The 25,245-nt window shown below is 41.4% G+C and overlaps 1 protein-coding gene across 2 annotated transcripts in view; it reads right to left on the bottom strand.

The window, feature by feature from the left end:
* The window catches only part of GAREM1 (GRB2 associated regulator of MAPK1 subtype 1), a 222,426-nt gene that overhangs the window by 7,211 nt on the left and 189,970 nt on the right, over positions 1-25,245 (bottom strand). For both annotated transcript variants that reach the window (XM_024120500.3, XM_024120499.3), the window contains exon 4: positions 16,995-18,167. In XM_024120500.3, the coding sequence (XP_023976268.1) occupies positions 16,995-18,167 (1,173 nt within the window). The remainder of the gene's footprint in view (positions 1-16,994; positions 18,168-25,245) is intronic.

The following is a 25,245-nucleotide window of genomic DNA, read 5'->3' on the forward strand; positions in this document are numbered from 1 at the left end:
CACGTGGGATCCTCCCGGACCGGGGCACGAACCCGTGTCCCCTGCATCGGCAGGCGGATTCTCAGCCACTGCGCCACCAGGGAAGCCCTCTTACATCCTTTTAACAGTAATTATTCTACTTCTCTTTGCTTCTTGATTTCGTTCATCATGGGACATTTATATCCAAGAGAAATGTAGCTGTGGCTTGAAATGAATTTTATCTGACAATAAAAGGCAATTTATAAGACCAGATGGCCAATCACCCTATTTCCAGTTCTTCCTCATATTCAATTTCACGTTTAAGTGCTACATTTTCAGCACATTCCTTCCAAAAGTCTCAGCATGTGGCTTTCATCTTGTTACTTCCCATCTCCAGTGGCCTCCCTTGACTACTGGATAAAGTCCAGCTTCTCCTGTCTCCCACTGAGGCCTGCTGCAGTCTTTCTAGTGATTTCTTCTCGCTAGAAGAAATTATCCCATTTGATTCCATCTTTCTAGTTATTTCCCTCACCACTCCTCTATATGAATACATGGGTCCATCCAATGGGTCAGATTCCGTGTCACCTAAACACACCCTGTGCTTTCCTGCCTCTCGCTCTGCTTTAGTTCTCACTGCCCATCCCCTCCTGTCACTTCCTAAGGCCCAGCTCTGTTACAGGCGCGGTTTGGGACCATCACAAGTAGCCACCAGTACTTGTCATTGCTTCTGAACTCTGCCAACAGACTGTTTATATTTACTCACTTCCCATGTATATTCAATTAGCCCGAAAGTGGAAATGGTAGGGACTGTCGTCACGGTTCTTACTGCTCTGTGGATGGCAGAGTTTGGGGATTTGTCACCTCTGGCACAAATATGGCACACAGAATGCCAGGTGGAGGTTATCGGATGTCACAACACAAATACAACAAGGCACTTTTATTTTCAAACTTATACCAAAAGAATGCCTTTTATATTTTAATGTGGAGACTGTTATTGATAAGTCATCTGGGCTGCCTGTTAATTTTTTTGCCTTCACATTGTTGTCAATCTAGGGGAAGAAAGGTGACAGCGGACCTGGCCCCTATGACCGCCATCAACTCTGCCACCACGACACTGGACGTGGTGTCAGAGTGAAAATGACAGTATATCTGAACTGGGAAATGTTGTGGCTTCATTGTCAGCACCCCATCCCACAGCCCTGTAACTACTATTCTAAATGAGGATGCAATAAAACACGCCATGCCCGACGTACCATGCCTGATGGACTAGAGCCCTTCTCTGTCCTTCAGTGCAGCATTTAAGACTGAACTTCAAGGAGCAGTGCAGGGCGAGGGTGAGGTACTTGGATTATCAGGAATAAACCTCGAACCCTGGTGCTAAGGGAGGGGATGGCGTTCTGTCCGAGGCAGGTGTTACTACCCATCGCGGATCATGGGTGACCTTTGCCTACTGGTAGGTAATTTCTGGTGATGAGTAGCTTGAGTGTTTACAGCCAAGCTCCTGGCACCTACTGGTTATGACAGGGTCAATGACCACATCATGGATTCAGGGAGAACAGACTCCCACCCGTACCCAGAGCCTGGCTTCACAAGCAGTTCTCTGGTCTAAAGCCTTTCTTATAAGTGGTTTTACTTCCAGCACAATCCTCTCATCCTTGCCTCTCCACAACAAGTCTTTCCCTTTTCTAAAGAAATGCTCAATGATTCAGTCTTATCAGAGATAAGATACCGCTACCCAGGAGTAAGACACCTCTCCCCAGTGTTCAAGCGGCAGACTGTGAACCCAGAGCTAAACAGAAAGCTAATTTATTGCGAGGTGGAATTGGGGAGTTCTGCTCTTTCTAGAACCATCACTTCTCTTTAGTCTACGAGGCACAGTCTCAGGGAGGCATATGTAAGTGACTGCCGTCTAACACACAAAATTTACTAGTGGGGTTTGAAGTAAGCTGTAGAAGGTGTCCGTCCTGAGGGCTAATGGCCGGATCACAGGCACCATCTACCGCCCCTGAAAGTCTGAAGAACACTGTGTCACTTTCCCTTTTCCTACAAACGACGTTAATTCCATTTACTATTGACTTGTTCAATTATATGCTGAGCGCCCATCACACGCTCCCTGAGCTGGTGTTGAGTAAAGCAGACGAGAATTAGTAGCCCCTGGAATTAGCTGGGAGGGAGACCAACAGGCGACTGAGATAAAAATGGGTCCTATAATAATAGAAGGTGGAATGAAGGTCGGGGGGAACGCCATGAAAGATTCAGGAGGGCAGGGGAAGAGCAAACTCACAGGAAGTTAGACTGAGGAAGTCTGGAGGGGGAAGGAATTGCGAGTGTACAAAAGGCACATGGGCATGAATACACCACCAGAACGATGCCCTGGACGGGGGCTCAGCAGGCGGGACAAATCCTGGTGCCATTTATCAGACAGACACTTAGAAGGAAGAACAGAGCTTGGGAGAAACCAAGGGGTTCAGTGTCGAAAAGAGTTCGAGCTCAATGTTCTACTGATTGATAGAATCTGAAGTCCTGGTGGCACTGAGGTCCCAGATGAGAAGGGCAAAGGGCTGAACCCCTAAGGGGCCAGTGGAGGAGGAGATCGAGGGGGGAGAAACACAAGGGACCGCATCTCACCGCTCACGGCACAGAACAGTCCCCAGTGGTGGCAAAGAAGCAGATGGTGGGGAGGACGGCTCAGGAGAGGGACGGTGTGAAGACGGAACGATGGCAGGAAGTCAGGGCAGGTGCGGAAGATGTGTCACGGTTAGCGGGTCACTGGGGATTCTCAGTGAATGAAGCTTGAGTTGAGTGAGGGGACCAGAAGCAGATTCCAGGGAGTCAAAGCCAGAACAGGAGGCGAGGGTGGAGCTAGTGAGGACAGACCACTCTTTTCAAGAAGGAAGGAAGGAAGGGGCTGGGAAGGAAGGGGGAGACAGCTATTAGAAAGGGATAGTGGATTGAATGAGGCATGGCTTTTTTCTTTTTAACTTGGAAGAAGCTTGAAAACGTGCCTGGGTAGGTACACGCACGCGTGTAACCTGGAGGTTAAGTGCACATTGACTTCTGGGACGGAGAGGAGAACACATTTCCCCACTGCTCTCTGCCTTCACCGTGCCAGCACTGGCCACGTAAAACCAGAAAAATAATCAATGGCAGCTTATTATCTAACAGTGACAGCAAAGATGGACACACCCAATAAAATAAATGGCTTTGGAAAGCTTCGTGTTACTATGTGAAGGTGGCTGACAAAGTCAAAACCCAACTCCAACCTGTGGTCAGAATCTCGTGCGTCATGGAATGGGACTATTTATTTTCTGAATACTCTCCAGAAAGTGTAACTTGATTTCCTGACTCCTGGAATAGGTATTTAAGCATCCTTTCCCCTCCCCACTCCGCACAGCTATAAGTCTGTTTAGTTGGGAGGAAACTGAGCCTGGGGTGAAGGACCAATAATTTGTGAAAAATGGAAAACAAGTTCTTCTCCCTAAATAGCCACATGTTAAAGATAATGCATGAGAACTTATTACAGATACAAAGCTCATTATTGCATGGCTGGAAACAGGGTTAAATGTAAATGTTTAGAAGACAAAAATTCACGCATTACATACAGTTGGAGTATTTTATACACGTATGAACTACTTTCTTCTGTGACATTATCTTTCCCTGACACTTCCTAGGGATTAAAAGAATACAACAAACAAAAGACACAACGTGCTTATGAAACTGCACAGTGTAGGAATGGGGGCTTTTTGGTATGATGATGTTTCTTGGAAAGTCTTAGTTTCTCAGAACTCCCTACTCGTCTTCTATGGAAGAAATGACACTTTCACACCCCTTCACTAACTGGACCAAAGAGACAGCTTAGGAAAACAGAAAACTTACTCTGAAATGTTCTTTGCTGAACTTTTTTGGGGGAAAAAAAAATCAATTTCATAGCAGCAGTTATTCAACTTTTAAATACAAGGCAATGGATCTGGAGACACTTGCTGACGAGGCCTCACGTGTCCTTGTCTACAGTCTAAAATCTACCATCACATACCTGTGGGTGAAAATCTCGGCTCAAAGACCACACTGCTTGGAACTGTGGGCAGTCACTAACGGGCTTTGGCCATCCTTAGGCGGACTAAGGATCATTTTGTTTCTATGTTGACACTAATTCAGAAAACACACACACTATAGGTGAGCTTGATCTAAAACTGGACTCACCTTTACCATGAGTTTTCTTCTCTAAAAAGCTGACTTCGGGATAATGCCAGTGTTGCAAAGAAAGGAGTTTTGTAACCATGCTTCCCTGAACTTTGTAACTTTGCCTTCACTGCATGCCCTCTGCCCTATATTTTACATTTCTTCCCACACTCCCTCTCCCAGATAACAAAATCATTACAGCCTTAAGAAATCTTATTTATAAAGAGGCTTTTATACAAAGAGTTCACAACCCTGTCACATATCCATCAGGGGTATTTTCAGCCAAACAGAAATTAAAGTTTTACAATGACAACATGGCAATAAATGAACATCTATCTGATGAATTACGCCAGGGCAGATGTGATTTACAGTTGAAATCCCGATTCTCAGATGTGTGCGTTTCTTTTTCCCATTGTGTATGCGGATGATAAGGACCTAAGGCAGGCCTGGGTCTGCAACGGCCTCCAACCTCCAGGCCTCAGGCAAGGGAGTCAAGGCGGAGGGCACAGCAGGCCGCTACTGGGAAACAAGAAGGGCACGCAGTTCTGAAAAGAATACTTGTTTAAGTTCCAGGGTGCTTCCCTGGACTCCAAAGAAAGACTATGCCATTGGGGCAGAGAATAAAGACCTTTTCTGAGCAAGGAGTATAATGCATGAAAGATATATTTAAATAGTATATAACTTTCCCATTAATGTGATTTTGTGCAAATGGTAAACCCAAGAGTGCAGATTTGAAACAAGGGCTATCCCATAGAATATTACAATGACTTTATTAACATTCTAATCATTAAGACTTTCGGCAGACACAGGAGAAAATTTCTTGGCCTAGAAGGTTTCATTTAAAAATAAATAACCTACACAAAACCAAAGGCAATTAGTTTCAAAATTACCAAAACACAATAATAATTCAGTCCTTATTTCAATTAACTAATGGGAAATGTAGGTATGGCTTGCTTACAGAGTACTCTTCAAAAGCTGTAATTAAAATTAATTAAATGTCAAATGCCTTAGGAGACCGCATTAATTAGTGGAATCCTGAGTGAATCCTTTTGTAGAGCAATTATTTTGAAAAGTAAATAATCACTTCCAGATTAATCTTTTTATTACCGAAATTTGACTATCAATACACCAGGTTTATTTAAGAAAATCTCTCCTTTAGTGCCTTCTCTAATATATATTTTTTAGCTTTAATTTATATCACTTAAAAAATTTTTTTTCTGGAGTGTAGATATACTATACCTATTTTAGATATAGTAGTGTGTGTATGTTAATCCCAAGCTCTGAATTTATCCCTCCCCCCTTGTCTTCGCTAATATTAATAGTCAGTAGGAGAAAGCCCAAAGACAAAATAAAAATTCAGAGTAGAATCAATTCTTTTTTAAAAAATTTATTTTATTGAAGTATAGTTGATTTAAAATGTTGTGTTAATTTCTGCTGGGTAGCAAAGTGATTCAGTTATACATATATGCACACATTCTTTTTCATATTCTTTTCCATTATGGTTATCTCAGGATATTGAATATAGTTCCCTGTGCATACAGTAGGACCTTGTTATTTATTCTATACATAATAGTTTGCATCTGCTAATCCCAAACTCCCAATCCGTCTCTCCCTCCCCCTCCCTCCCCCTTGGAAACCACAGTCTGTTCTCTGTCTGTGAGTCTGCTTCTGTTTTGTAGATAAGTTCATTTGTGTCATATTTTAGATTCCACATTTAAGTGATATATGGTATTTGTCTTTCTCTTTCTGTCTTACTTCACTTAGTACGATCATCTCTAGGTCCATCCATGTTGCTGCAAATGGCATTATTTCATTTTTTTCTTTTTAAAAACTGAGTAGTGTTCCATTGTATATACGTACCACATCTTTTTTATCCATTCATCTGACAATGGACGTTTAGGTTGTCTCCGTGTCCTGGCTATTGTGAACAGTGCTGCTATGAACATAGGGGGACATGTATCTTTTTGAATTATAGCTTTGTCTGGATATATGCCCTGGAGTGGGATTGCTGGATCATATGGCAACTCTATTTTTAGTTTTTTGAGGAACCTCCATATTGTTTTCCATAGTGGCTGCACCAATTTACATTCCCACCAACAATGCAGGAGGGCTCCCTTTCCTCCACACCCTTCCAGCATTGGTTGTTTGTAGATTTTTTAATGATGGCCATTCTGACGAGTGTGAGGTGATACCTCATTGTAGTTTTGATTTGCATTTCTCTAATAATTAGCGATCTTAAGCATCTTTTCATGTGCCTGTTGGCCATCTGTATGTCTTCTTTGGAGAAATGTCTACTTAGGTCTTCAGCCCATTTTTCCATTGGGTTGTTCGCTTTTTTGTTGTTGAGTCGTATGAGCCATTTGTATATTTTGAAAATTAAGCTCTTGTCAGTCACATCATGTGCAAATAGTTTCTCCCAGTCTGTAGGTTGTCTTTTTGTTTTACGGTTTCTCTTGTTGTACAAAAGCTTGTAAATTTGATTAGGTCCCACTTGTTTATTTTTGCTTTATTTCTACTGCCTTGGGAGACCTAAGAAAACACTGGTATGATTTATGTCAGAGAATGTTTTGCCTATGTTCTCTCCTAGGAGTTTTATGGTGTCATGTCTTATATTTAAGTCTTTAAGCTATTTTGAGTTTATTTTCGTGTATGGTGTGAGGATGTGTTCTAACTTCATTGATTTACATGCGGCTGTTCAACTTTCCCAACACCACATGCTGAAGAGACTTTTTTTCCCACGTTATGTTCTTGCCTCCTTTGTCAAAGATTGACTGTAGGGGGTGTGGGTTTAATTCAGGGCTCTCTATTCTGTTCCATTGATCCATATGTCTGTTTATGTGCCAATATCACACTGTGTTGATTACTGTAGCTTTGTAGTATTGTCTGAAGTCTGGGAGGGTTATGCCTTCAACTTTGTTTTTTTTTCCTCAGGATTTCTTTGGTGATTCTGGGTCTTTTGTGATTCCATATAAATTTTAAGATTATTTGTTCTAGTTCTGTGGAAAATGTCATGGGTAATTTGATAGGGATATCCATTACATGGGTAGATTGCTTTGGGAAGTATGGTCATTTTAAAAATATTAATTTTTCCAATCCAAGAGCATGCGAATATCTTTCCATTTCTTTGAATCATCTTCAATTTCCTTTATTAATGTTTTATAGTTCTCAGCATACATGTCTTTCACCTCCTTGGTCGGGTTTTTAAAGATTGACTTTTTAAAACAATTAATTAATTAATTTTTTGGCTGCATTGGGTCTTAGCTGTGGCATATGGGATCTTTTCGTTGTGGCGCGTGGGCTTAGTTGCCTCGCAGCACGTGGGATCTTACTTCTCTGACCAGGGATCAAACTGGGTTCCCTTGCATTGAAGATGGATTCTTCTACTGGACCACCAGGGAAGTCCTGGTCAGGTTTATTCCTTTTTTTTTTTTTTTATGTGATTAGAAGGGCCTTTTTTTTTACATTCCCTTTCTGATATTTCATTGTTAGTGTAAAGAAATACAACAGATTTCTGTATGTTAATCTTATATCCTGCTAACTTGCTGAATTTGTGTATTAGTCTAGCAGTTGTTGTCTGGAGTCTTTAGGGTTTTCTATATATAGTATCATGTCATCTGCATATAATGACAATTTTACCTCTTCTCTTCCAATTTGGATAACTTTTATTTCTTTTTCTTGTCTGACTGCTGTGGCTAGGACTTCCGATACTATGTTGAATAGAAGTGGTGAGAGTAGGCATCCTTGTATTGTTCCAGAATTTAGTGGGAAGGCTTTCAGCTTTTCACTGTTGAGTATTATACTGCCGGTGGGTTTGTGGTAAATAGCTTTTACTATGTTGAGATATGTTCCCTCTATACCCACTTTGGTAAAGAGTTTTTATCATGAATGGATGCTTTCTCTGCATCTACTGAGTGATCATGTGGTTTTTGTCTTTTCTTTTGTTGATGTGGTGTATCACGTTGATTAATTTGCTATGTTGAACCATCCTTGTGACCCTGGGATGAATCCAACTTGGCTGTGGTGTAAGATCTTTTTTATGTGTTGTTGGATTTGGTTCGCAAGTATTTTGTTGAGAATTTTTCCATCTATATTCATCAAAGATATTGGCCTGTAATTTTCTTTTTTGGTACTGTCTTGGTCTGGCTTTGGTATCAGGGTGATGGTGGCTTCATGGAATGTCTTTGGACATACATTCCTTCCTTCCTCTTCAATCTTCTGGAAGAGTCTGAGAAGGATCAGTGTTAAGTTCTTTTTTCTATGTTTGGTAGAATTCACCTGTGAAACCATCTGGTCCTGGACTTTTGTTTGTAGGGAGTTTTTAAAATTACGGATGCTATTTCACTTCTAGTGATCTGTCTGTTCAAATCATCTGTTTCTTCTTGATTCAGTTTTGGTGGGCTGTATGTTTCTAGAAACTTGTCCATTTCTTCTAGGTTGTTGAATTTGTTGGCATATAATTGTTCATAGTATTCTCTTATTTTATTATTTTTTTTGTATTTCTGTGGTATCAGTTATTTCTCCTTTTTCATTTCTTATTTTGTATATTTGGGTCCTCTTTCTTTTCTCCTTGGTGAGCCTAGCCAGAGGTTTGTCAATTTTGTTTACCCTTCAAAGAACCAGCTCTTGTTTTTTTTTTGATTTTTTTCTATTGTTTTTTAAATCTCTATTTTATTTATGACCTCTCTGATCTTTATTATATCCTTCCTTCTGCCCACTTTAGATTTTGATTATTTTTCTTTTTCTAATTCTTTTAGGTGGCAGGTTAGGATGTTTGAGATTTTTCCTGTTCTTTGTGGAAGGCATGTATCACTATGAACTTCTCTTTAAGAACTGCTTTTGCTGCATCCCATAGATTTTGTATGGTTGTGTTTTTATTGTCATTTGTCTCAAATTATTTTTTGATTTCCTCTTTCATTTTGTTGTTCACCCACTGGTTTTTTAGTACCATGTTGTTCAGTCTCCATGTAATCATTTTTTTCTTATTTCTTTTCCTGTGGTTGATTTCTAGTTTCATGCCATTGTGGTCAGAAAAGAAGCTTGAAATAATTTCTATACTCTTAAATTTGCTGAGGCTCATTTTGTGCCCTTGTATGCGGTCAATCCTAGAAAATGTTCTGTGTGCGCTTGAAAAGAATGTGTATTCTGGTTTGTTTTTGGATGTAATGTTCTGAAAAATATCAATTAAGTCTAACTGTTCTATTGTATCCTTTAGGATCTCTGCTGCCTTACTGATTTCTGTCTAGAAGATGTGTCTTATTGATGTGAGTGGGGTGTTAAAGTCTCCTACTATTATTGTATTCCTGCCAATTTCTCCCTTTATGTCTACTGGTATTTGTTTTATGTATTTGGATGTTCCTATATTGGGTGCATATATTTTGAGGATGTAATATCCTCTTCCTGTCTTGATTCCTTTATCACTATATAGTGTCCTTCTTTATGGCCTTTGTTTTAAACTCAATTTTGTCTGATATGAGTAGTGCCACCCCCACTTTTCTGTCATTTCCATTTGCATGAGATATCTTTTTCCATCCCCTCACTTTCAGTCTATGTGTGTCCTTTGCCTTAAAGTGGGTCTCTTTTTTATGTGTTGCCTACAATAAGCAGCATATTATAGGCTCTTGTTTTTTAATCCAATCTGCCATTCCCCTGTCTTTTGATTGGAGCGTTTAGTCTACTGACACTTAAAGTAATTATTGATAGATATCTATTTATTGCCATTTTAAACCTTGTTTTCCAGTTCATTTTGTATTTCTTCTTTGTCCCTTTCTTTTTGTGGTTTATGATTTCCTGTTATATTATGCTTGTGTTCTCTTCTTTTTGGTTTTTGTAAGTCGATTTTATGTGTTGATTCGTGGTTACCTTGTTTTTCAAGTATTTTAACCCCTTCCTATCTACTTGCTTTTAGACTGGTAGTCATATAGGCTCAAACACATTCTAAAAAAAAAACAAACAAAAAAGTCTACATTTTATTACTTTCCTCTCCCACATTTTATGATTTTGATGTCCTCTTTTACATCTTCATATTTATCCTTTTGCTGTTCATTGTGGCTGTCATAGCTTTCACAAACATCTTTGATTTTTAAAAAAATCTGTCTACTGGTTTATTAAGTGATTTACTTTCCAATTGTGATTTTCTCTTTCCTATACCTTCTTGCTTCTCTTCTATTTAGAGAAGACCTTTCAATATTTCTTTTAGGATAGGTTTAGTATTGCTGTATTCTTTTAGTTTTTGCTTGTCTGAGAAATTCTTCATCTCTCCTTCTATTCTAAATGATAATCTTGCTGGGTAGCGTATCCTAGGTTGCAGATTTTTCCCTTTCAGGACTTTGACTATATCTTGCCATTCCCTTCTGTCCTGCAAACGTTTCTATTGAGAAATTAGCTGATAGCCTTATGGGGGTTCCCTTGTAATTAACTCTTTTTCTGTTGCTGCCTTTAGAATCCTCTCTTTAACTTTTGCCATTTCTATTATAATATGGCTTGGTGTAGGTCTGTTTGGGTTCATCTTGTTTGGGACCCTCTGTGCTTCCTGTACCTGGATATCTGTTTCCTTCTTTAGGTTTGGGAAGTTTTCAGCCATAATTTCTTCAAACACATTTTTGAACCCCTTTTCTCTTTCTTCTCCTTCTGGGCTCCCTATTATGTGTAGATTGGCATGCGTTATATTATCCCATAGGTTTCTTATTTTGCTTTCATTTTTCTTTTTTTTTTTTTTCCAATTTGGCTTTCTGTGTTCTGATTGGATGATTTCCAGTATTCTATCTTCCAGAACACTTATTCATTCTTCTGCATTATTCAATCTGCTATTCATTGCCTTTAGCTCAGTCAGTTTTCATCCCAGCAAATGAGTTTTCTAATTTTTCCTGCCTCCTCTTTTATAGTTTCTAGTTCCTTTTTACAGTAATCTGCATTCCTATTGATAGCCCTTCTTAATTCCTTCAGTATTTTCATTATCTCCTTTTAACTTGGTGTCTATTAGACTGAAGAGGTCTGTTTCATTGGTTTGTTCTTTCAAGGGAATTCTCTTCATCTTTTAATTGGGAGTGTTTCCTCTGCTTCTTCATTTTACTTATATTTCTCTTACTCTATGAATTTAGGAGAAACAATTATCTACTGTGGTCTTGGAGGGCTATTTTTATGTGGGAGCATCCTGTGTAGCCTGGGTTGGTTTAATATTTTTGGTGCAAGGGCTGTTTTTAATATGCATGCCCTGCCCCCTCTCTCCTCAGTGTTTGCTGGCTGTAGAGTAGAATTAATTCTTATAGCTCAATTCTTAAAATCACTTCTCTCGGTTTTTAAACAATACATTTTTATGACTTTTTCTTAATTTGGGTAGTCTTGTGAGGGCCCTCATTCTGTAGGGTGGACACATCCAGGTGTGACACCTGGTAGCACCATGACCTAGCCATCCAGGTGTGACACCTGGTAGCACCATGACCTAGCCTCGCCATGCCTGATGGAATTAGCCAAGGCAACTTCTCAGCTTTAATATTTCTAGAGAGGTTTTCCTAGGAATTTCAGTTTCTTGACACATATTTGCAGCCTTAGAACCATATGTGGCTTTCGCATAGGTACTCTATAGTTCTACAAAACCCCCAAATCCCCCATGAGAGGATTACATATTATTGGGGCCCACAGGATGCTGAGCATTTCTGTAGCTCTTTTCTTGGTTTATCATGATTACAATTTTGGCTCCACAGGTAGGTAACTATAACGCATAACACCTAGCTTATCAAGCAGACATTTTATTTTATTTTTTAAAGCTTTTTTTTTTTTAAAAAATAAATTTATTTATTTATTTTTGGCTGTGTTGGGTCTTCGTTTCTGTGTGAGGGCTTTCTCTAGTTGCGGCGAGCGGGGGCCACTCTTCATCGCGGTGTGCGGGCCTCTCACTGTCGCGGCCTCTCTTTGTTGCAGAGCACAGGCTCCAGACACGCAGGCTCAGTAGTTGGGGCTCACGGGCCCAGCTGCTCCGCGGCATGTGGGATCCTCCCAGACCCAGGCTTGAACCCGTGTCCTCTGCATTGGCAGGCAGATTCTCAACCACTGCGCCACCAGGGAAGCCCCAAGCAGACATTTTAAAAGTCAGGTGAAAAGAATGTTTTGCTACTTTTCAAGCCTGTTACGATGCACTTTTGGAATGTGGGGATGACTGTCCCCTGCCTGTGTGCTAGGGCTCTCTGCTGGTCTGTCTGTGGAGGTAGGTGTCCTTGTCCCCATCAGCTTCCACGACTCTCTGGAGAGGCCTTATACCTTAGGCAAGGAAGGACAGGGGAAATAACCTCCAAAAAATTAGTTTCTATCTAACTCTAAAAAAGAATGCATCCCATATTAAGTTACTGCTACTATTTATTGAATGCTTACCAAGTGCCAGGGAAAACTGCCAAGTACTTTGTATAATACAATAATGCAATGAAGACGCTGTTATTAGTTGCCACAGGAACTGACTCAGAAAGTTAAATAGTTTGCCCAAGGTGTGAAGCTATGAAGCTACTAAGTGGCAGAGTGTGGATGCAAATCCACGTGTGGCTCTTAGGCATGATGTTTTGTGCCTCTAATTATCCATCACATAGTGTGGCAGATCACTCCTCTCTGCTCCCGGTGAAATTCCACTGAGAAAGGAAATGAAGACTCTCAGGATGCTTGGTGTCCCCTTCCATTTTCTCATCAGCTGCTCAGTCTGCAGATTCAGACTTCTGTATAGTGCAATCTTTTCAGGCACCTACTGAACTAGGTGCAGTGTAGATCTGGATTAAATTCGCCCTTTATGTCTTATTTATTTCTCTCAAACATCAATAAGACAGTGTGCTCCATTACAGGAACTTTACTTATGATGGACTTCAGTCTCATAACAATGAATGTATGCTACCAATCCATCTTACAATTTAGTTCGTACACCCTACTTCTCATATTGTCATTGTCAGGGGGCATCCTGTCAATCCCAAAGGTTAACAAATTCTTCATCCATACTGCAGTAAAACTTGCTTTAAACCAGTGGTTTCAACCTAGAGCTCCTTTTATGATTTTTCTTTCATGAATCTCAGGAATCGCTGCCACGTTAACATCCAACCAACAGTGAATGCACTTTTTTTTTTCTGTTACTAAAGACAGACAGAGAACATTAATTAATCCCTGGGTTCTGGGGTCCTCAGGTTTGATACTACTGCACACACACATAGCTATAGAAGAGTTGTGATCCAGTAGTTTTGATACTGATTTGTAATTTACTGCATTGACCAGAATAGTCTGAGAGTCAAACATTCTATTTATAGAATTTCATATAATATCAAGCCTTCCCGTCACTGCTCTCCAAAATGGCATCTTCCAAAGAAAGAGGGAAAAAAAAAAAAAAAAAACCACCAAAAAAACGCAGCTCTTGAAGACTGTTACTTGTAGAGTGTTATCTGGGTAAATATTTTAGACATTATCAGCCAACAGCCAGAAAATTAAAATTATGGAATGAGGCCCACAAGGTTACAAAATAGAGAATGTGTTTGGAACATACGAACCAATTAAGGATAACCCACTGAAGAGGAATTGTCAGGTCATTCTGATTTGAGGGCACTTTGCACAATTTTAAAAAATGAAAATGTCACCACTCAGTGAGCTGGGCAGCTCCCCAGCTTGGGCTCATCTGCAACAATTTCTCTTCTGTGCCTGGAACCAGGAGCTGTTTACTCTTCCCTGGGATGTTCTAGTTAGGGAGGGAAAAGCCTCTTATTCTTGGGAAAGGTAAGTGGCAGTGTTTTGTGTTTAAAGAAAAAAACCTTTGTATTTAACGATCTTTACAAAGGTACAGACTAGAGCATAATTCTAAGTAGCCACATCAAGTACAAAGTATATTAACAGGGCTAAACTGATCACTCCTCCACTGAGGATTTTCTGTTTGTTTGGCCCCATAGCCTAGTTTTCCATTTTAGGATATGGGTAGGACAGTGGTCAAGCATTAACCAGATGATGCTGGAACTGCAGCACACTGCTGGAAACATAGCAAGAATTACTGTTGAAGGAGAAAGATTTTTATCTCATTTACAGAAACAAAGACTGTCAAAATCTGCTGGAGAAAGAGCACAGATATTTGCTGTAACTTAGGACCCTGAAGCAGGGAGTGAAGAACAGAATAAGAAGAAAAGGCACAGGCTGACATACACTGTAGTGGAGCCACTGTCCCTCTAGATATTAACATGACTGGGACATGGACTGTGGCAAAGCAGCGTTCATTTGCCAATTATCAGCTCTGCTTCCCTTTCTATGGCCCATCTTTTTCCCAGGACCCACCCCACTGTCACTATCCAAAGAAGTTTTATTTAATTCTATGGGAGCACTTGAATTTATGCCCCATTAAAGTTCCCTTCTGAAAGCTACAAGCTGAAGCCACATCTAACAATTATGACGTTCTCCGGATCCCACGCACATCCTAAAACTGGAAAATTGGTTTCATGGTCACAGAACCAATAAAAAACATGACTTCATTTGAAATGCCTAATTCTTAAAAAAAGAAAATTAAGTAATTTCAGGTGTTTATAAAAAGTCTTTATGATGATTAGAACATTCTATAACACCGAATATGCTCTGAGAAGGTTCTCTTATGTCATAAGAAAGTACGGCTTAGACTGGAGGCCCAAACCTTTTCTTCTGCTGTGAGATTTGCTTTTAGTTTCAAATTTAACTCTTAACATTTTTCTTTTAGTACCAGGGTCAAGATAGGGCCTCTTAATATTTATGTTCTTACTCATCTTTCACTAGCCTCAGTGAAAACAATCACTGCCAGTTTCCTTCCTACCTCAAGACTTGGTTATGTAAATAACTGGGTGTGACCACCTTGGATGAGTCAGTCAGTCAGTCAACAAACAGGAGTCCCCATTATGTGCCAGGTGGGACCAGACTTCTATAGGAAAAGCTCATGTGGTCACATTCCTATTGAAGAGAAGGCTCCAAGCTTCAAGCAACATCACATACACAGGTAAGTTGAGACATCCCTAAAATTGCCTGAAGTACTTACTAGGAGTGTCCCCTTACTTTTTACCTGTTTTTTGGGGAACACCATCTGACATGAATAAAAGAACCAAGGACTCTGACTCCACCAAGACTTCCCCCAAATATTCCACAACCCCTACTGGATACGGGGATCTCTGGGCTTGTGCCTTAAGATCCTTGGTAGATCTTGTAAGGAGCAGGGGAAAGTAGAGACCTGCAATTTCTGGGGAGTTTTTATGTCCTGGAATAAACAGCTGGAGGTGGGTCTTCTCTCAGGAAAGCTTTGCAGCAATGAGGGCTCTGCATGGACAGCTATGCATGACGCCAAGCACAAAGTGCTGCCTGGTGTCCAGAGCTGTCCGTGACCTGGTTCCAGCCTTGAAGACACCACTGCCCTTCCTACTCCCTCTTCAACCCTATTCCGCTCGCCCAGCAAAACTCTGCGTTTTCCCTCATCTGCCCTTGCCTTTGCTCAAGCCATTCTGTCTGGAACGCCCTTCTTTCCCATCTCTCTGCTCTTTCCATTCATGTATACACTCGCGGCTCATTTGAAATGTCATCTCCATGAAGGCTTCTCTTGCCCAACTAGAAGTTCTTTTCTCCTCTGAACTGCCCCCCATACATGACCTATGTACACCTCCCACATTTTAACTTGTATAGTAGTCCTCTCTTTTCATCTGTTACCTTCCCTACAAAAGGGGAAGTTGCTAGAGTCCAGGGTCATGATCTCAGGGGTCACTGATGGTGATTTTTCTAGCACCTAGCCCATGGTTTTGATACGAGGCTCTACACAGCCCCGTGGTTCCAGAGAGGTGTCCTGAGACCACCTGGTGGGGGCAGAGTGGACAGGGCCAAGGGGAGACCCCGTCCCTCCAATCTGTCCTTCAGTCAGATGGGTTTTGATTGTAATTCTTCTATTTATTGTGATCTGTATAAGTTTTCTTTTTTTTTTTCCTTTTAAAGGATTCTGCTAGAGGTAGAAAAAAAGGAAACCACTGCCACAGATACTGTCAAATGAATGAACAGAATTACACCCTATGCCTCAAGCGCTTTCTCCCTTCAGATAAAATGAAATCCAATGATCAAAAATGAGTCGTGAGGGTTCAGAGTGCCTGTCAATCAAAGAACATGGTCAAAACAGAGGGCTCTTTCTCCTGTGCTGTATGACCCTTTACATTAAAATGTGATCGACGCCTCCTCAGCTGAGTTGTGTTTGAGGTGGTAAGCGAAACCGGGCTGGCACCTGGCTCTGCTGTGTGTGTGTGTGTGTAGGAGAGAGTTACAAATGATGCTGACGTCTCTTGATCTCTCCTTCCCCCAAATAAATCCACCCCTCCTTCAGTCCGCATCAGTGGTAAGTGGCACTAATATCCACCCTGCTGCTCAGGCTACAAATCCAGGAGTTTCCCCTGATTTCTCTCTTTCCTTCACTACCCACAGCCAATTTAATCAGTAAATACTGTTGGTTCCACCTCTGAAACATGATCGAAGCAGCTCGTTTCTCCCTGCCATCTGCTGCTACCAACTGCTGTGGTTCAGGGTGTCATCATTTCATACCTGTTACCATATTCATCCCTCTTACCTGGTCTCCGCCTTCTGCTCGCCCCTCGCCGTTATCCGTCCTCTAGGCAGCATGTTTAAACCTCTCCTAATAAAAACTCTCCAAGAATTTCTCATCAAATGTAGCGTAAAACTCGAACTAACTCCCAAATGGTAAAAATAATCCAGCAAATATTTCTATTTCACTGCAAATTAAGCAAATTGCTCATTCTGATAATCTTCCACTGGGGAGTTTTCTTTAAGAAAGAAAATAAATTAGCAGATGACTGAGCAGAGAGACAGAAGGAATGGCACATCACCCAAAACCAGAAAGGACTTACGGCTTCAGATTTGGGAGGCACTGGAGGTGGAGGTAGGGCAATCTCTGAAGACTTCATTGCTGCTCCCAGCGTTCCGGGGACAGGAAGGGGAGAAGGTGCACATTTGGACCGGACAGAACCTCGAAACTGATCACATCTGCTCTTCTCGCTCAGGGAGCGAGTGAGAGGCTGATGGCTGGGCTTGCCTTCTTCCAGCCACAGCTCTTCATAAGGAAGTTCTGACTTCCCTGTGATGCCCACTGATTCTTCACTGGCTTCTGGGAAAAGGTAGTCGCTCCCACTATCACCCGAGTCCTGATAGGGCAGGATGTCATGAGGAAAGGGGGCCCACTCTCCCCCCAGGTCCCTGCAGCCGTGGAGGTTCACCTCACTGTTGCCATGGAGATTGTTGCCATACACACAGACTGAGAGCCGGTGGAAGGACTGGGTGAGCTCATCGCGAGCGTAGCTAAGGGAATTGGGCACATGGTTGTGGCCAGCGCACCGGCCCTTCTTGGGGCTCTTACAGTCCTCGTTCCAGTCGGTCTTCACATCGCGGACTGCCCGTGAATACTCATCGATGTCGAACTGTTCTTGGCAGATACCCAGCCAGTGATGGACCAGGGTTTCAGGCCGTACTTCCCCCTTCACCAGGTGTTCTGGGAGGCTAAACTTGGGGACAGTCAAGTGCAAAGGGAAGTGCATGGGGAGGATCTTGTTGTTCCGCAGCACACAGCAAACTACCACTGTCTTGGTCTGGATGTTCACAAACTTGTAGCGGTGCCCCTCACGGATAAAGTGGAGGTCATACGGGTTCCTCGGTGGAGGGCTGGGCACGGTCACGTTCACGGGAAGTCTGGTTTTCTCCACAATGTTGCGGATGGTGTGCTCGCCCTCCTGCATCTGAAGTTCCAGGGGGCTTCGGGTGCTGAACCTACCCTTGCACTGGAATGGGAGGCTGATGCTCTCGTTGGTCCGGTGATTCATGCAAATGAGGCACGGCATTTTGCCTTTCCCCAGCTTGCTGATGGAATTGAGCTTCCCAATCTTTTTGAAGATGGTGTTGAGTCGTGACTTCTCCTTGAAAGTCTTTGCATAAAGGATTTCTGCCTGGCCCATTAGAGTAAGTTCATCCCCCGTACAAAGGGTGATGTTGTAAACTTCGGTGTCTTCATTGCATTCACCTGAAGCAACCTACAATAGGATAAATCAAATTTTAGGGTAGTTGTCTTTAGTTTATTCACACAGAGAAGTAGCGAACACGCTATTAAGACACACATGCATACACAAAGGAAAATACTGTTTTATTTTAATACTAAATTTAGACAATCCATTTCTCCTGTAATATTTATGTGGTTAACAATAACAAGATGATGTTAGTTTAGACTTTTAAAAGCGTTTTTTTTTTTTTCTGAAGAAGAAGCTACCCTGTATTCATTTGTAACATTTTGGGAAATACAGAAGAAAAAAACACACAAAAAATAACACCCAGGAACCTGATGCAGAGACAGCCATGGTTAATGGTCTGATAAATATCCTTCTAGTTTCTTTTCCTGTGTATTCTACCACATGGATAATTATTTTGGGACATTAATATTATCACTGTATCATTTTCAGTTATAAAAATGCTTTCATGAATATCACTGTAGAAAATTCTTTGTAAACTATTAAAATTCTACTTATTTTTTACCTTTAAAAATTTGCTAATTTTATTAAATTTTCTAAAATTGGGACAAAGGACTTAAAAAATGTCTTCTTTCTCCCCATTCTTTTATTTATTATGAAAACTATTCATAGTCATTGGAAGAAATATTAGAAAATACAGATATAAAAATGAACAATTTCTACACAACTTGACCACTAAAGATAACCTGTTAACAATTTTATATAAACGGAAAGAAAAGACAGAGATAAGACAGTGGAGTAGAAGATGTGAGCTCACTTCTTACAAAAACAGCAAAATCACAACTAACTGATGAACAACCATCGACAAAAAAACAAAAAAACAAACCACTGGAATCGAATCTACCAAAAAAGATATCCTACATCCAAAGACAAAGAAGAAGCCACAATGAGATGGTAGGAGGGGGCACAACTGCAATAAAATCAAATCCCATACCTGCTGGGTGGGCGACCCACAAACTGGAAAATAATTATACCACAGAAGTTCTCCCACAGGAGTGAAAGTTCTGAGCCCCACGTCAGGCTCCCCAGCCTGGGGGTCTGGCAACAGGAGGAGGAGCCCCTAAAGAATCTGGCTTTGAAAGCCAGTGGGGTTTGATCTCAGGAATTCCACAGGATTGGGGGAAACAGAGACTCCACTCTTGGAGGGTGCACACAAAGTCTCATGTGCACCAGGACCCAGGAAAAAAAGCAGTGACCTCATAAGAGCCTGGGCCAAATCTACCTGCTAGTACTGGAGGGTCTCCTGCAGAGATGGGGGCAGCTTTGGCTCACTGCGGTGACAAAGACACTGGTGGCAGTAGTTCTGGGGAGTACTCATTGGTGTGAGCCCTAGAGAAGGCGGCCATTTTCTCACCAAGACCTGGACCCACTCAACAGCCTGTAGGCTCTAGTGCTGGGACACCTCAGGCCAAACAACCAACAGGGTGGGAACACTGCCCCATCCATCAAGAGACAGGCTGCTTAAAGTCTTCCTGGGCATACAGCTGCCCACTAAACATGGCCTTTGACACAGCCCTGCCTAACAGACAAACAAGACCCAGCTGCACCCACCAGTGGGGAGAAACCAGTCCCTCCCACCAGGAAGCCTGTACAAGACTCTTAGACAGCCTCATCCACCAGGGGGCAGACAGCAGAAGCAAGGAGAACTACAACCCTGCAGCCTGCGGTAAGGAAACCACAATCATAGTAAGCTAGACAAAATGAGATGGCAGAGGAATATGTCCCAGATGAAGGAACAAGATAAAACCCCAGAGAACAACTAAGTGAAGTGGAGATACGCAATCTACCCAAAAAAGAATTTAGAGCAATGATAGTAAAGATGATCCAAGATCTCAGAAAAAGAATGGAGGCACAGATTGAGAAGACAGAAGAAATGTTTAACAAAGACCTAGAAGAACTAAAGACCAAACAGAGATGAACAACACAAAAACTGAAATGAAAAGTACACTGGAAGGAATCATTAGCAGAGTAACTGAGGCAGAAGAATGGATAAGTGAGCTGGAAGACAGAATGGTGGAAATCACTGCTGCAGAACGGAATAAAGAAAAAAAAATGAAAAGAAATGAGGACAGCCAGAGACCTCCGGGAAAACATTAAACGCACCAATATTCACATTACAGAAGTCCCAGAAGGAGAAGAGAGAGAGAAGAAACTTGAGAAAATATTTGAAGAGATAATAGCTGAAAACTTCCCTAACATGGGAAAGGAAACAGTCACCCAGGTAGAGGAAGTGCAGAGAGTCCCAGGCAGGATAAACCCAAGGAGGAACATGCCGAGACATACAGTAATCAAACTGACAAAAATTAAAGACAAAGAAAAAATACTAAAAGCAACAAGGGAAAAGCAACAAATAACATAGAAGGGAACTCCCATAAGGTTGTCAGCTGATTTCTCAGCAGAAACTCTGCAGACCAGAAGGGAGAGGCATGATATATTTAAAGTAATGAAAAGGAAGAACCTACAACCAAGAATACTCTACCCAGCAAGGCTCTCATTCAGATTTGACAGAGAAATCAAAAGCTTTACAGACAAGAAAAAGCTAAGAGAATTCAAATTCAGCACCACCAGACCAGTTTTGCAACAAATGCTAAAAGAACTTCTCTAGGCAGAAAAGGCCACAACTACAAATAAGAAAATTATGAATGGAAAAGCTCAACGGTAAAGGCAAACATAAAGATAGGAAATCATCCACACACAAATATGAAATCAAAACCAGCAACCATGGGGGACTTCCCTGGTGGCGTAGTGGATAAGACTCTGTGCTCTCAGTGCAGGGGGCGGGGTTCGATCCCTGGTCGGGGAACTAGATCCCACATGCGTGCTGCAACTAAGATTTGCATGCCACGACTAAGGAGCCCTTGTGCTGCAGCTAAGAAGCCCGCAAGCTGCAACTAAGGAGCCCACGTGCTGCAACAAAGACCCGGAGCAACCAAAGAAATAAATAAATAAATATTAAAAAAACCCCAGCAATCATGAGAAGAGGAGAGCATAATGCAGGATATTAGAAATGCACTTGAAATTAAAAGACCAGCAACTTAAAACAATCTTGTTTATATATACGCTGCTATATCAAAACCTCATGGTAACAGCAAACCAAAAATCTACAATAGATACACACACAAAAAAGAATAAGGAACCCAAACACAACACTAAAGTTAGTCTTCAAATCACAAGAGAACAAAAGAGGAAGGGAAGAAAAAACACCTATAAAAACAAATCAAGTGGTTGAGAATCCGCCTGCTGATGCAGGGGACGCGGGTTCGTGCCCTGGTCCGGGGAGCGGCTGGGCCCGTGAGCCATGGCCGCTGAGCCTGCGCATCCGGAGCCTGTGCTCCGCAAAGGGAGAGGCCACAACAAGTGAGAGGCCCGTGTACAGCAAAAAAAAAAAAAAAAAAACAAAAACAAAAAACAAATCAAAAACAATTAACAAAATGGCAATAAGAACATACATATCGATAATTACCTTAAATGTAAATGGATTAAATGCTCCAACCAAAAGACAAAGACTGGCTAAATGGATATAAAAACAAGACCCATATATGGTGTATACAAGAGACCCACTTCAGATCTAGGGACACACACACAGACAAAGTGATGGGATGGAAAAAGGTATTCCACACAAATGGAAATCAAAAGAAAGCTGGAGTAGCAATACTCATATCAGACAAAACAGACGTTAAAATAAAGACTGTTACAAAAGACAAAGGAGGAAGCTACATAATGATCAAGGGAATCAATCCAAGAAGATATGACAACTGTAAATATATATGCACCCAACAAAGGAGCACCTCAATATATAAGGCAAATATTAACAGCCATAAAAGGAGTAATCGACAGTAATACATAGTGGAGGACTTTAACACCCCACTTTCATCAATGGACAGATCATCCAGACAGAAGATCAATAAGGAATCACAGGCCTTAAATGACACATCAGACTAGATGGACTTAATTGATATTTATAGAGCATTCCATCCAAAAGCAGCAGAATACAAATTCTTCTCAAGTGCACGTGGAACATTCTCCAGGACTAATACATCCTGGGCCACAAAGTGAGCCTCAGTAAATTTAAGAAAATTGAAATCATATTAAGCATCTTTTACGACCACAACACTATGAGATTAGAAATCAACTACAAGAAAAAAACTGTGAAAACAAACAGATGGAGGCTAAACAATATGCTCCTAAACAACCAATGGATCACTGAAGAAATTAAAGAGGAAATAAAAAAATACCTAAAGACAAATGAAAACCAAAGCGTGATGATCCAAAACCTATGGGACTCAGCAAAAGCAGTTCTGGGAGAGAAGTTTACTGCAATATAATCTTAACTCAGGAAACCAGAAAAATCTCAAATAAACAATCTAACCTTACATCTAAAGCAACTAGAAAAAGAAGAACAAACAAAACCCAAAGTTAGTAGATGGAAAGAAATCATAAAGATCAGAGCAGAAATAAGGATGAAGAAAAAGCAGAAAAGATCAATGAAACTAAAAGCTGGTTCTTTGAAAAGATAAACAAAACTGATAGACCTTTAGCCACACTCATCAAGAAAAAAGGGGAGAGGACTCAAATCAATAAAATTAGATACGACAAAGGAGAAGTCACAACAGACACCACAGAAATACAAAGGATCATGAGAGACTACCATATATGCCAATAAAATGGACAACCTACAAGAAATGGACAAATTCTTTGAAAGGTACAATCTCACAAGACTGAAACAGGAAGAAATAGAAAATATGAACAGACCAATCACAAGTACTCAAATTGAAACTGATTAAAGAACTCCCAACAAACAAAAGTCCAGGACCAGATGACTTCACAGGTAAATTCTATCAAACATTCAGAGAAGAGTTAACACCTATCTTTCTGAAAGTATTACAAAAAATTGCAGAGGAAGGAACACTCCCAACTCATTCTGTGAGGCCGCCATCACCCTGATACCAAAACCAGACACAAATACCACAAAAAAAGAAAATTACAGGCCAATATCACTGATGAAGAGTCGCAAAAACACTCGCAAAATACTAGCTAACCAAATCCAACAATACTTTTTTTTTTGGAAGGCTTTCAGAACTAGAGCTGTTTTTTTTTTAATACATCTTTATTGGAGTATAATTGCTTCACAATGCTATTTTAGTTTCTGTTGTACAACAAAGTGAATCAACCATGTGCATACATATATCCCCATATCCCCTCCCTCTTGAGCCTCCCTCCCACCCTCCCTATCCCACCCCTCTACATCATTGCAAAGCACCAAGCTGATCTCCCTGTGCTATGCTGTTGCTTCCTACTGGCTACCTATTTTACATTTGGTAGTGTATATATGTTGATGCTACTCTCACTTCACCACAGCTTCCCCCTCCCTCATGTCCTCAAGTCCATTTTCTATGTCTACATCTTTATTCCTGCCCTGCCCCTAGGTTCATCAGTACCATTTTTTTTTTTTTTAGGTTCCATATATATGTGTTAGCATATGGTATTTGTTTTTCTCTTTCTGACTTCCTTCACTCTCTATAACAGACTCTAGGTCCATCCACCTCATTACAAATAACTCAATTTCGTTTCTTTTTATGGCTGAGTAATATTGCATTGTATATATGTGCCACATATTCTTTATCCATTCATCTGTCAATGGACATTTAGGTTGCTTCCATGTCCTGGCTATTGTAAATAGAGCTGCAATGAACATTGTGGTACATGTCTCTTTTTGAATTACAGTTTTCTCAGGGTATGTGCCGAGTACTGGGATTGCTGGGTCACGTGGTAGTTCAATTTTTTAGTTTTTTAAGGAACCACCATACTGTTCTCCATAGTGGTTATATCAATTTACATTCCCACCAACAGTGCAAGAGGGTTCCCTTTCACTACACCCTTTCCAGCATTTATTGTTTCATTTTTTGAAAATGGCCATTCTGTCAGGTGTGAGGTGATACCTCATTGTACTTTTGATTTGCATTTCTCTAATAATTAGTGATGTTGAGCATCTTTTCATGTGCCTCTTGGCCATCTGTATGTCTTTGGTGAAATGTCTATTTAGGTCTTCCACTCATTTTTTAATTGGGTTGTTTCCAACAATACTTTAAAAGGATCACACACCATGATCAAGTGGGATTTACCCCAGGGATGCAAGAATTTTTCAATATCCGCAAATCAATCAGTGTGATACACCACATCAACAAATTGAAGAATAAAACCCATGTGATCCAAAGACAAAGGAGAAGCCACAATGAGACGGCAGGAGGGGCGCAATCACAATAAAATCAAATCCCATAACTGCTGGGTGTGTGACTCACAAACTGGAGAACACTTATACCACAGAAGTCCACCCACTGGAGTGAAAGTTCTGAGCCCCACGTCAGGATTCCCAATCTGGGGGTCTGGCAATGGGAGGAGGAATTCCTAGAGAATCAGACTTTGAAGGCTAGTGGGATTTGACTGCAGGACTTTGACAGGACTGGGGGAAACAGAGACTCCATTGGTGGAAGGCACACACAAAGTAGTGGGCTCATCGGGACCCAGGGGAAGGAGCAGTGACCCCAGGGGAGACTAACCCAGACCTACCTGCTAATGTTGGAGGGTCTCCTGCAGACGCAGGGGGCGGCTGTGTGTCACTGTGAGGACGAGGACACTGGCACAGAAATTCTGGGAAGTACTCCCTGGCGTGAGCCCTCCCAGAGTCTGCCATTAGCCCCAACAAGGAGCCTGGGTAGGCTGCAGTGTTGGGTCGCCTCGGGCCAAACAACCAACAGGGAGGGAACCCAGCCTCACCCATCAGCAGACAAGTTACTGAGCTCTGCCCACCAAAGCAACAGCCAGCTGTACCCACCACCAGTCCCTCCCATCAGGAAACTTGCAAAAGCCTCTTAGACAGACTCATCCACCAGAGGGCAGACAGCAGAAGCAAGAACTACAATCCTGCAGCCTGTGGAACAAACACCACATTCACAGGAAGATAGACAAGATGAAAAGGCAGAGGGCTACCAGATGAAGGAACAAGATAAAACCCCAGAAAGACAACTTAATGAAGTGGAGATAGGCAACCTTCCATAAAAAGAATTCAGAATAATGATAGTGAAGATGA

This window comes from Physeter macrocephalus, chromosome 19 (assembly GCF_002837175.3).
Source record: "Physeter macrocephalus isolate SW-GA chromosome 19, ASM283717v5, whole genome shotgun sequence".
Classification (NCBI taxonomy): domain Eukaryota; kingdom Metazoa; phylum Chordata; class Mammalia; order Artiodactyla; family Physeteridae; genus Physeter; species Physeter macrocephalus.